Genomic DNA, 12,515 nt, shown 5'->3' on the forward strand with positions numbered 1-12,515 from the left:
TTGTAAATCATCATTTTGCCTCTCAATGCTGACAACAAATGACTTGCTCATAAGTAGAATATTGCCTGTTTTCAGTTTACGGTCTGTTGAAGTTGCTGTTTATTCAGTTTTGCGGTTGAAGTTGCTTCCCATTTCAGATCCCGATATGATTACATCAAAAACTTCACTATGAAGGGAAGATTTGCTCTCTTGTAAAAGCATAACATTTATAAAAGATCTATAATCTAAACAGATTACCTACAAAAATCTAAACCATTGGAATTTTAATCAATAAATCAACGATGTTGCTTATTATCAAACCACTAGTCGCATTTGTGTGTGGCTGCTATATTTGCTAGGGAGGTAGTTAAATTGGGATGGAATTGCAATCCATCTGCAATGATCATGATCCTCAGTTTGAGAGAAACTTATGGCAGACGTTCAAAATACAGGACACTCTTTAAGAATGCCCTCTTCTTAGTTCTTATCATTCAGAAAGTGGTGGCCAAACTAAAGCAGTCAACTGGTGTTTAGAAATTTGTTTAAAGAAAAACCTAAAACTCTGGTCTTACTGCGATGAAACTTTGGACAATACTCCATTCGGTCACATTTATAAGCAACATTTGCGTTTTCAGATTCATTAAATAATTGATGTAAGTGAAATATAATATAGTCCAGATACATCATTTCTTTAATGAATCTGAAAAAACAAAAGTTGAAATGTGACCTGACGGAATAGTAATTTATAGGTACACATAACTCTTAAAGCGGTACTCTGGAAGACCAAATCTGTAACATCTAGGAAGATGCCTGGTACTAGGGACGAAGATAAATTTTGAAAGAAAAAAAAAATTGATAGAATTTGAATACTTTTCAAACCTTCAATATGGTCCCTAGTACCAGACATCTTCCTAGATGTTACAACATCCTACTGTTGTTTGATTTGTGGTAGGTGAGACAAGGCGGAAGCTGTGGCATGGGAGTTACAAAAAACTGAAGAAAAGATTAAGCCTTCACTCAATTGAAATACATTTATCCAAGCCAAAAAGCAGATGAAATTTTATGCAAATGAACAAATAAACGATCACTAGTTTTCAGTGGGAAATTGGGTTTTCTAAAAGCCAAAAGGATCAACCAGAGATTAGCCTCATGCTAATATGGACCATTTCAGATTGTACAGAAGTATGGGAAGGTGTCCAACAAGTTTCTGTTAGCAGCTTAGATGAGCACTCTAACTTATTTGAGGAGTACTTTGTGTGTCCTACAAGTTTCTGCTAGCAGCTTAAATGAGCACTCTAACTTATTTGAGGAGTACTTTGTGTGTGTCAGTAAGGGGAATACCCTTGCAAGAGGAAGAGGAGTGTTCTTCTGTCGTTTAACACCAAATGACTATTATAGCATAATTTATATCCCATGGTTCACTTCAATTTCTGTGATGATCACAAATATTTACAATCTCTTTGTCACTATTCACTCATTGTCAAATTGGAGACGATAAGTACAATATTTTTCTTGAATAATTATTTGGATGGGTGCAACATGTTCAACTCTCCAAAAGCTATGGAGAATGATGTAATATGTGGAGAAGTAAATGTGTAGTTTATTATTGTTCTAATTAAGAAATATTATGTTATCATTCAAAATTTAGGACAAAAAGTTCTTAGAAAAAGTAGTACTGTAATTCAGGCTTTTGGTCTAATTAACAATTAATGAAACTCGAGTAGCAGTTTAGGTTTATCAGGACTGTACTCAAGCACAAAAGGAGTACTATTGGTTTATTTAGTGTGGGAGTACTCTCTCAAAAGGAAGAACAGTACTCCTGTATTGTTCTGCATTGATGACAATTGTAGCATCAAATAAACTTAATGGACAAAAGACTTCCCTAAACTGAGAGAGTAAGAGAATTTCTAATAAATAAGAAATTGCGAAGACCAAATACAATCCATTGATGAAGACCACATACAATCCATTGATGAAAATTAATAGCCGAAACACACAAACAAATTTTCACAACTCAAAGGTACATGCTAAATATCCAAGAATGTTATAAACAACCAAACCATACAATCTCTGAACACAAAATGAAAAACTACAGATCCTAATAATCATCTATGATTACAAATCAGTTACACATGTAAACCCCACTCTCAAGTTTGTGACTAACCTCATAGAAGTCTGTCTTTCCCTCCGAAGCCGGCCGTATAGAAACTCCGGACAACGTCTCAGTTGTTTGTACAGAAAATTTCACATAACCAACTACCTCAATTTCTTCATCATCATCTTCGTTAGAATCCACTGGCATCCTTACTCTCAACCTTCCAGGAGAGCCCTTCAACGGAATCGCTGGCACAATCCATTTAATTTCTTTATCAACCCTATTCAAAACAGCTTTTGGAGAAACCTTCAAAAGAGTTGGGTCAACTGGTAGTTTCAAAATGAATGTAACATCAGTCAATGGAGCAAGCAAATCAGGGTTTGAAACATATTGTATCATAACAGAAATGAAACTCCCCGTGTGTCGTTTTATAAGTCGAACCCTCAAAGGCAAAGGTGTTAACTTCGGAAGTAAACTAAATTTCATAATTGGTATAGGCTCCTCTGACGCTGCTGTCCTAACATGAAACATCCCATTCTCAAGGCTACTAACACGAGAACTCTGCAAAGCAAATCGTTTAACAGCTTTTGTTCCCTCAACTCGGAATGAGAATTCAGTTTCTTTATCACCATCGGAACTTTGAGGTGGCAAAGTTTTGATGTAAACAACACCCATAAATCCAACCCTTGCAAGCAGTGATTCCCTGAACTCTACACTAATTTCTTCCGAGATATACATCTCAGGACCCTTCATTTCGGTTTTCTTCACCAAATTCTCAAGTGCATCACCTTCCCCAGCTGTTCCCTTAGGTGCAACATCTGGCCCTGTCTGCAAGAGCTCAACTCCACCAAGACCTTGAGGTTTTGGTGCCTTGGTTGGACCCACAAACTCCGAAGCATCGAGTCCACCACCCCAAGCATCATTGAAACCTTCAAAAGCTTCACCAATTGAAGCTTGTTCCATTCCAAACTCAACTCCACCATAATTCCCTTCAAATCCCTCCACATTTATATGAGTCGATTGTGTTGCCTCTGGAGGCGGCAATGTAGTAACATCAAGACCTTCCAAAGCTGTAGCCAAATCATTGGAAGAACCATCCTTAGTCTTCTTAAACCCACTCACAAGCTCTTGAGGTTTGTTAATGGCATCACTAGCCGCAAATGGATCCTTTTCCACTTCAACCTCTTCCTGTTTCTGCTTCTGTTGAATCTCTTCATTCTGTTCACTGGTCACCGGAGCAGCAAGGCTAGCCACCACTTCATCACCGGCTTCAAGCGTCTCCTGAGGCAATTCAAATCTCGCATTTGCAAATGCATCAATGCTCGCTTGATGTTCGACGGAATGCACCTCCGCGGAAGACCAATTATCCGCACCACGGATCTTATTCTCTGTATCAATTGCAGAATGCACCATCTTAGCAATACTATCACCGTGCATTGTGGCAAGCATCGCGGCAAGACGGATATTGCTAACACCACGAAGAACAATATCAAGTGCCATATAGATCTCGGCGTATTTCCGGCCGAGCTTCTCCGGCGTGACGTCAACGCCACGGCAAGCGGTGACGACGACACTAACAGCTTGATTAACAATATGAATGCATTCGAAAACATTGACGGAGTTATCGTGATCGGCGACGGTTATTCCAAGGACGTAGATTCCGTTAACTAAACGATAAACGATGCGGTAACGGCTTTCGACTCCGACGATGACTTGACCACTGGAAGCGGCGAGGGGATCGTCACCGATGGATTCGGCGGCGTAGGCGTCTTCGGGGGCGTTGATTTTGTTGTTCTTGGTTGCGGCGAATGCGCGGCGCGTGTGACGGAAAGCGGAAAGAGCGCCGAGGGCGCGTGAGGGTGGGAACCACTCGCGGGTTTGAAGAAGGATATCGGATCCATTGGTTGGTTGTAGAGAGAGTGCTAAACAAGACATTGTAATGAATGATTCGGATCGGGATTTTGGTTAGGGTTTTCTGATTGAGGGAGGTGTAAGGAAAATGAAATTGAGTTGTGAAGAAAAATGGTTTCGTTTGTTTCAGATTTGAATTTTGGTGAGTTGAAATTTTGAATTTGAGATATAGAAAATTGAAATTGGATGTTGAAAATTGAAGGATGGAAAAAGGAATAGAATCGGAAAAAGAGTTGCAGATCGGAGTGTGGTGGTGATGGTGGTGGTGGAAGAGGACTGATTAGACTCGCTATCACACCAATCGGAAATTTTGTTTTCTTTTTCAGTAAAGTAATTGGGCCAAACGATCTAGATATGAGCCCATCACCTATAAGTTACGAGGGAAAACACTTTTTTATTTTATTTTATTTTAGGGACGGAAAATTATTTGTGAAATTAAGTTTGATGACTTTGATGTATTTTGATAAAAAAAGATCGATAGATAAATAATTAAAATAAATTATTTTGATGAGAAAGAATAATTGGTTTAAAAAGATACAAACAAAGTCACCAAAGCTCAAAGTTGCACAAGTGAAACTCAATTATAACCCGTTAGTTTCAATGATATAGTATTAAGTTCCATCGACAAAATACAAATATACAAAAGAATGTATATAGCAATCACGTTAGGAGCGGGAGTTGAATTAACATATGTTATTGATTTGTCACTTTATACATTAAATTTAAAATTCAGTTATTACCTCACAGGGGAACAGTGAAATTACATGTAACCATTCTATCAATTATTAATTTGTCACTTTATACATTAAATTAAAATTCAGTTATTACCTAAAAAAAACAGTGAAATTACATGTAATCATTCTATCAAAGAGTGAAATTACAATACATCTATAAACTCAAAAAATTAAAATTTTAAAATTACTTTTTGGTAAAAAAAAAAAAGAATTCAGTAATTACTTCCAATTTATAGGAAAACACTTGACCACAGTTCCTCTTTGCTTATAAATGGATGTATACATAAGTGGGTTTGGTGAGAAATCATGATGGAATTTTAAAATTTGGCTTATATTACAGTGAGTTTGTCCAATGTGCTTCATGTAGAGGTGTAGACCATTTCAGTTGATATTAACTTGTGTTTGAAGGCTCAAAAAAATAAAAACTTGTGTTTGAAGGCTGGATTTAAAGTACCGTGTTTCTCATACGCCATCCATGTGGTTAACTTGATGATAAGGGTTAATCCCCTTTAACAGAGCTATGTGGTTAATTTGTTTGAGGTCATTTGAGATTATATGGCAAAGGATTGGAAAACAGCTCTCCATCATCATACTCTCTTGTTGAGGGGAATGCTTATGCAATTATGCATGCAAAACCGAGAGATAATGGTTTGAAACCTCTACTTATGGTTCATGAGCATCTTTCCAGATTGTACTCCACTCAGTTAGCAGAGTTTTGATGTTTCATTTGTTTTTTGGTTTCTGTTTCTGATGTAACAGAAAAAGTAACACTTGAGTTTGTAAGTTATAGATTTATTTTTTCATCGTTTTTCTGAAAGCAAAAGTTCCTTAAATGTTGAAGTGGGAGTTAGAGGGTGTTAGATTAACGAAGGAGACTAAATTCATTACAACAGCTAGGGAAGGAAAGGGGCCAGAGGTGAAGACAGATAAGCGATATCATTACAATTTGTTAAGGTGCAGCAGTCCACCTAAAAAATAAAGTATTCACTATAAATAAATACCGAATCTTGACACATAAACAACTTGAAATTTAAGCTTGCATTATCTTGCAACCAATGCAAATAGTAGTATAGTGGAAGTTGCATTAAACAATATTTTACGATGAATGTATATACACTTAGTAACAGACCCATGAAACTAAAGTAGACATACACCTATCCTATTCCCATCGTTTTAGAAAGGAGGTTGGTAATGTGTTATGATGTCGGCTTCCACACACTACACATGTGGGAGTGAATTCATTCATCTTAATCTTATAATAATAACAACCACTAAATACAAGAATGTGACACTGATTGGTTGGTTGCCCTTGACTGACTCATTTTTCCAGCACATGCAGATATATCAAACACCCATTTGACCTTTTATCAATCACCATCAGAACAAGGAAAGCCCTGCAAAACCACAACATTCATTCATACTCATCCATTTATTTATTGCCTTCAAATAAAAGTCTAGGTTCTAAAAAGAATGATTTCATTGTCCAATTTATTTAAGTTTTCTACATCCTAGATATATAATATCAAAACAATATTTTTTAAGTTGCTGAAATAAATTGAACAGATTTTAATTGAGATTTTGACTTTGCTTTTGAAAACTCAATGTAAATGTTTTATACATATATACTAATTTAATAAGATTGTTTATCCCTTAAAAAATAATAAACAACCATGTTGTAAGAAAAGATATATAATAAGATTTTCAATAATCTTCAAACACAGATGATGTTATAAATTATTTGTGATGTCCCTATCTTACAGCCCCAAAAGTCAAGATTTGGCTTGAATGAAGAGCTTCTACTTTCGGGCAGCAGATGAAGGAAACGTGAATAAACTATTTTGCTGGTAAACCAAACCACAGTCCACAACAATCCATCTGAGGAAAAAGGAAAAGCAATCTTTCATAGTTTCCAAACATGTTTTAAGGAAAAAGGAATTATCTGTATGTTAGCTTACACCATAAACATTCTTGACAGTTGCCACAATTTTCAGATTTATTTTATTTTTATTCATTACAAGAATACAAAAACATAATCCGGGCTTCGGACCTCTATGTAATACCTCTTTAACTGATTGAGTGAAGAAGCCATTTAGCTCAAGTTGAATAAAATACAAAGGGTACTACATACAATGGAAAGTAAATATTCATAATTAGCGATGCTTAATACAGTAATTAAGAAAGAAAAGGTTTAATAAAAGAAGTATGAAAAAGCTGAGAAAACCAAAATGATTAATCTATTGCCAAAACATGATTGGCAGCATGCAACATGAAAAAATCAGAATTAATCCAGCTAGCTAAAAATATTCCCTCAATCATGCAAACGCAAACCGAATATATAAAAAAGATCTCGCCTCCATGTGAACAGGTACAGATAAAATATTGGGGGCATAATGTGTTGTAAAATTTTCTGTACGGTGAAGAAGATTTTGCCTCTATTTTGTAATTTGGACATTATGCGTAAAAGAAACACGCACAAGAGGGCCTTGGTCACCAAATTTCTAAAGGAGACGCAACAAAATGAAATGATTGATTGTTTTCAAAACCATAACGATTATAATTTTAAACCAAAACTAGTTACTCGAATATTCTTCCCTAGACAATGCCATGCTTTTTATTTGATTTGTTGATATGAACATGAGAATAAAGCAGAAACAAGCACAGATTGATACGTATGGAATTTCCGGCTGTTAAGAATCTTTTAGGAGAAGGAAACTGAAAGCTTACCAAGTAGAAAAATGATCATCATTAGAGCAAGTGTAACTTTAAGAGAACGACCATGTCGCAAATGCAAAGGACTTCGAAGCTGTCGTTGGCATAGACCGATGCGACCAAAAACCTGCAGAGTGCAAAAACTCATAAGCTTCGCCTTGTAAGGCATGATATTTGTCGGGACACGTTTCATAAATCATGATTGTAAGCAAAGTAGAAGGAAAAAAGTTCCTATCTTTTATATGTCTCTTTCTCAAAATTTATACATAGATCTAACCTGATTGAACATATGAACAGCTCGCATGGCCTGAGGATATTCTTCGAATTTTTGTTTCCAGAAGAGAGGTTTGGATCCTTTCTCTTTAGGGGTGGCATCAACGGTCCGTGTAAGTTGATTTCCCTGCTCATCTTCATCAGCAATTACAATTCTTAAAGCAGCATAATTAGGTGGAGGACTCCATGTCTTCCTTGTACTAGTTGTTGTATCTGTTTGATAAACTACATCATCACTATTTCTAGAATCGGCATCTGCTTTTATTTCTATTGCGTAATCTCTGTCTTTGTTAACGGCAACAGCATCCACAGAAGCCTTTTCATTAGTAGAACCATCCCAACGGTAAAAAGCATTTACATTTACATTTACATTTTCATCTTCTTTGCTAACTTGTTTCTCCCGAATTGAGGATTTCATCAAAGGAGAAACATCCACACATTCATCTTTAGTGCTTTGCACAGTCTCACAGGTTCCAGATAGAAACGCAGCAAAATCATCTCGCTCTTCTTCGTCCAAATTTACCCACCGAAGGGGTTGCTTACCTTCCTCGATATTAGATTCTCTCAGATCTGCTTCAACCTGGGAAATTTGGCTTTCAATGGCAGATATAAACTGCCTGTGCCTAGTGGCTCGGTTGTCATCACCAAGATGTCGGTAGCTTAGCCTAATAGCTTTTTCCAATTCTTCCAACTGTTTTAAAACAGAAAATTAGCAGTTGAAAAGTTGACTTATCTAAGAATCTACAATAAGAAAAATAAGAAAACTTAAGAAATTTGGGAGAAAGTCAAAATTTTATAAAGAAATATATCGACACGCGGAAATGAATTCTCTAGCTTTTATACCTGCCATTTAGCAGTACCTAAAGCAGTTTGAAGCTCCCTGCATAATTCATTTAATTCCTCAGGATTTGACCTTTCTCTCCTCTCTCTTAACCATGCCCTGTATGCTGATTCCATTCTGTATAAAAAAATAAATGAAAATTATTGTACTAAGACAGAAATTTAATTCATTTAATGAATAGGCACTGTTGACATGATCACTCTACCTCCTAATTGCACAATCACTCAAGCAATATGAATACTCTTCATGTGATATCATTAAAAGTGTGAACTTACCAATAGTTCAAACTTTCGAGATATAGCCGAAAAACATAATTAAAATTTCATAGTTCTTAGTCCCCTTTTATCTATTGTTCCATTTAACTACCACAAATTAAAGCAAGTAATAGCTTAAACAAATTATGAATTTGAAGTTGAAACCCAAATTCACTACCATGAGTGTTCAAAAAATAGTTAATAATTGTTTTCGCAGAACAGAACCATTGATGCAAACATAGACAAGATCAATTCAATCCCACAATATAACACGAAATTAATCGAATTTTGTATAAATAAATAAAAGAAAGTGAAGAGGGTTTGAAGAGAGGAAGCGTACATATCAGCGGATTCCTGAACCTCCTCGGCTGCAGAGAAGAAAGCATCTTTTCGCCATAGATCGAAACTATTAGCTACCAACATCTTCAAAAGGAAAATAACAAAAAAGAAAGAAACTTCGAATATGGTTCCAAGATCAAAGGAAACTCGCTATAACACATGAAAAACAACGAGAGTAGTTGCTTGTGTGTATATGGTTTCTTCTCTCTCCCTATACTTCTCTTCAGCGAATCAAAGCAAAAGAAGAAGAAGAAGAATGAAGAGAGAGAAAGAAACCTTCAGAAAGAAACGTTTAAGCGAACCCTTTCTCTCTTTTATGCAAAACCAGTTCTCCTTTTTCGGTTTGGGTTTTCATAACCTACGGTACTCTTCACAATATCTTAAATACTTGAACCATATGTTATTTGACACGTGTAACCATATTTTTAGATTGGTGTTTGAGAGCTAGGGTCGGCTTGCGATAGACTTGAGATCTTAGAATATACTTCTATGAAAGTTTTAATTTTAGGTGCACTTCTATAAAGTTTGAGTACTCATTGCTCTAGATCATGTCTTGGGTTAGGTCCGTCTATATGGAATTAGTTTCAGTTTCGATTGAATGTGTTTCTATCAAAATTGCAAGGTCATGTGGTGGGTTGGGTTAGTTTATATGTGCTTCTATCAAAATTTCAGTTCTGGTTGATGTTGGATTAGGTCTAGGGTTGGAAATGAGTCGAGTCGAACCGAATCTGCCTGAGTTCGGCTCAACTCGATAAGAATTGGTTCGGCTCGAAACTCGGCTCGAGTTCGACACGAACTATTTTTTCAGCTCGAGTTCGGCTCGTTTAAAGTTCACGAACTGTTCGGTTCGGCTCGTTAGGTTCAGTTCGGTTGCTCAACTCGTCCAAAAAAATTATAAAAAAAAAAAAGTTAAATTATAGATCTTTGATATTATATATATATATATATATATATATATATATATATATATATATATATATATTTTAAAATTAAATATTGAATTAAAATAAAAGTTCCCACAAGCATGCATATAATAGACATAAATTATATAAAGTTAAAGGTTGCATAAATACGAAAAAAAATATCTGATACAAGTAACAGAGACAAAAAAATCCAACAAAATTCAATTAGCTGTGAACAAAATTCATAATATTCTTTTACTTTTAAACTCCAACTGCTCTTCCTTTCAAGACAAAATTGTATTCAACCACATTTGCCACATTTGAATTAATTTTTTTTAAAAACTAACTCAAATTGATTTATATATATAATCGATAATCGAGCCATCTCATGAACCTAACGAGTCGAACTATATGTAGCTCAAGTTCAGCTCATTTAATTAACGAACTTAATTTTCAGCTCAAGTCCAGCTCAAATTATCGATTATTCAACCACATTTGCCACATTTGAATTAAAATTTTTTAAAAACTAACTCAAATTGATTTATATATATAATCGATAATCGAGCCATCTCATGAACCTAACGAGTCGAACTATATGTAGCTCAAGTTCAGCTCATTTAATTAACGAACTTAATTTTCAGCTCAAGTCCAGCTCGTTAGGTTCATGAACCAAGTTCAACGGATTAAATATCGAGTTGAATGTCGAACTATAATCGAGTTGGTTCGGTTCATTGCCAGCCCTAATTAGGTCATTACATATGGAATTTTGATACTCACTCATTCCTTTTAAATGTCGTTTTTGAATATTAACACAAAAATAATAAAGTGTATTTTTGCACCTTTTATTCCTATTATACCATCATTCTAATCAACCAATATATTCATAAATTTGCACAAATTTTCTCTTTTCAATAAATTTAATATGTTATATTTCTCTCGTAATAAACATTTGTTAGTTACTATCTATTATTTTACTCTGCACTTGAAATTTTTAACGATGACTACTTATCTTATTTATAGAATTTTAACTATTCAAGTAACCATTATTATAGGTAACAAACTTTTGTTTAAATTTTAAGATAATAAGAAACAAACTTTGTTTTAAACAAACAAACAAACTTTGTTTTAAACAAACAAACAAACTTTGTTTTAAAAAAAAAAAACTTTAGTTTTCAAAATATATAGCATTAACTAGATTTATTGAAAAAGATAAAGAGCAATTGATAAATCATAGTCTTAAAATACCAAAACGGATAAATAGGAACGTTCCTTCAAAAAGAAAAATAGAAACGTCAGATTCGCATTAGAACGACACTTGAAAGAAACAAAGAGAATATATTTTTAATTGGATCCCGTTTATGATCCTTAGATCGGATATTGGATTTTTTTAATTGAAAAAGTACTTTAAATATGACGTGTTTGGTTTTGATTGGAGGGTGTATGGTAAAGATTATGTCGATGTTTGTAGAGGAGTGGGAAGTGGAGGACTAAGAATGATGATGAGGGGAGATAAGAGAAGCGTCGGCGGTTGGAGAGAGAAAAGGACAAGAAGAGGCCAGTGCGTATATGGTTGTTGCCTCATAGGATTACCAATGCATTTCTAATGCTTTATTTTTTTGGGGCCCTTATTCCAATTACTGCTGTATTTTGTTTTATTATTGTCTAAATACTGGTATATGGTACCAAATATATCCTTCTTATTGGCTGTTTCGAAACATGATTTGGCTAGTATGATAATGCCATTATGCCAGTTCGTGTTTTTATTTTAAGGAATAATATTAAGAATTAAAGTTCGTGTTTTTCTTTTATTTTTTTACTTATTATCTTTCCCCAATAATCTACCAAACTTTATCAATTAATGTTGTTACTATATACTTTATCAATTAATGTTGTTACTATATTATATAAATAATTTTTTAAATTAAGAAAATTTATGAGATTTTTTTTTTTGCATGCATCTATCATCAAACGAAAATAACTATCAAGGTATTTTGATATATAATTCATTATGATCAATGATAAATAAATTAAAGTAATTTTTTTTGATGAAGTCATTATATATATATATATATATATATATAATAAAATAACAAATTATTCTGGGCAAGTAATGTTGTTATGATGGGCAAGTACTTGTCATACTCTAGAGTTTATATCTGCTCCAGTGCTTATATGCTCCGTTTTTCCGATTCGATTCATCGATGCGTGACACGTGGCGAATCAAAAATCAACGGTTGAGATTAAAAATAATAAAATCAACATTCCACTACTCCTTCATCTTCTCCACGAATTTTTCATCTCTTTTACTCCTCCGCCGCCACCTATCTCACGACTACCTCCTCCCCACTCCGACCACACCCAAATCATGGTTGTTCAAATCAATTATATTGAAAGAGGAAATCGCAAATAGTAATGATGATGGACAAGAACAATATGAATAAAAAGAAGAACCTTGCCATTAATTTGAACATATTCCGA

The 12,515-nt window shown here is 34.6% G+C and overlaps 2 protein-coding genes across 4 annotated transcripts; both read right to left on the reverse strand.

Moving 5' to 3' along the window:
• Positions 1 to 1,900: 1,900 nt before the first annotated feature.
• On the reverse strand, positions 1,901 to 4,333 carry LOC11441773 (uncharacterized). Its single transcript, XM_003610077.4, has one exon. The coding sequence runs from the start codon at positions 4,007 to 4,009 to the stop codon at positions 2,102 to 2,104; it is 1,908 nt and encodes a 635-aa protein (XP_003610125.1). The 5' UTR covers positions 4,010 to 4,333; the 3' UTR covers positions 1,901 to 2,101.
• A 1,393-nt stretch (positions 4,334 to 5,726) lies between these two features.
• On the reverse strand, positions 5,727 to 9,457 carry LOC11424727 (uncharacterized). 3 transcript variants are annotated; one of them, XM_024782049.2, is made up of 6 exons: positions 9,137 to 9,457; positions 8,545 to 8,659; positions 7,706 to 8,392; positions 7,444 to 7,555; positions 6,478 to 6,594; positions 5,727 to 6,113 (listed from the first exon to the last, which is right to left on the reverse strand). In XM_024782049.2, exons 1-6 carry the CDS (start codon positions 9,217 to 9,219, stop codon positions 6,097 to 6,099), a joined length of 1,131 nt encoding a protein of 376 aa, XP_024637817.1. In that variant the 5' UTR covers positions 9,220 to 9,457; the 3' UTR covers positions 5,727 to 6,096. The 3 variants fall into 3 exon arrangements, with proteins under 3 accessions (XP_024637817.1, XP_003610127.2, XP_003610126.1); XM_003610079.4 differs by lacking the exon at positions 6,478 to 6,594 and adding an exon at positions 6,780 to 6,839 and having other exon boundaries at positions 9,137 to 9,453; XM_003610078.4 differs by lacking the exon at positions 6,478 to 6,594 and having other exon boundaries at positions 9,137 to 9,450.
• Between the last annotated feature and the right edge of the window lie 3,058 nt (positions 9,458 to 12,515).

The sequence above is a fragment of the Medicago truncatula genome, chromosome 4 (genome assembly GCF_003473485.1).
Source record: "Medicago truncatula cultivar Jemalong A17 chromosome 4, MtrunA17r5.0-ANR, whole genome shotgun sequence".
NCBI classification, from domain to species: domain Eukaryota; kingdom Viridiplantae; phylum Streptophyta; class Magnoliopsida; order Fabales; family Fabaceae; genus Medicago; species Medicago truncatula.

Excerpts from the sequence above, each read along its gene's own strand:
- LOC11424727 (XM_024782049.2), bottom strand. The coding sequence starts at position 9,219 with ATGTTGGTAGCTAATAGTTTCGATCTATGGCGAAAAGATGCTTTCTTC. Across the intron at positions 7,556-7,705 it reads CTGTTCATATGTTCAATCAG|GTTTTTGGTCGCATCGGTCT; the intron begins GTTAGATCTATG and ends TGCACTCTGCAG. Across the intron at positions 6,595-7,443 it reads GATGATCATTTTTCTACTTG|ATGGATTGTTGTGGACTGTG; the intron begins GTAAGCTTTCAG and ends CTTTTTCCTCAG.
- LOC11441773 (XM_003610077.4), bottom strand. The coding sequence starts at position 4,009 with ATGTCTTGTTTAGCACTCTCTCTACAACCAACCAATGGATCCGATATC.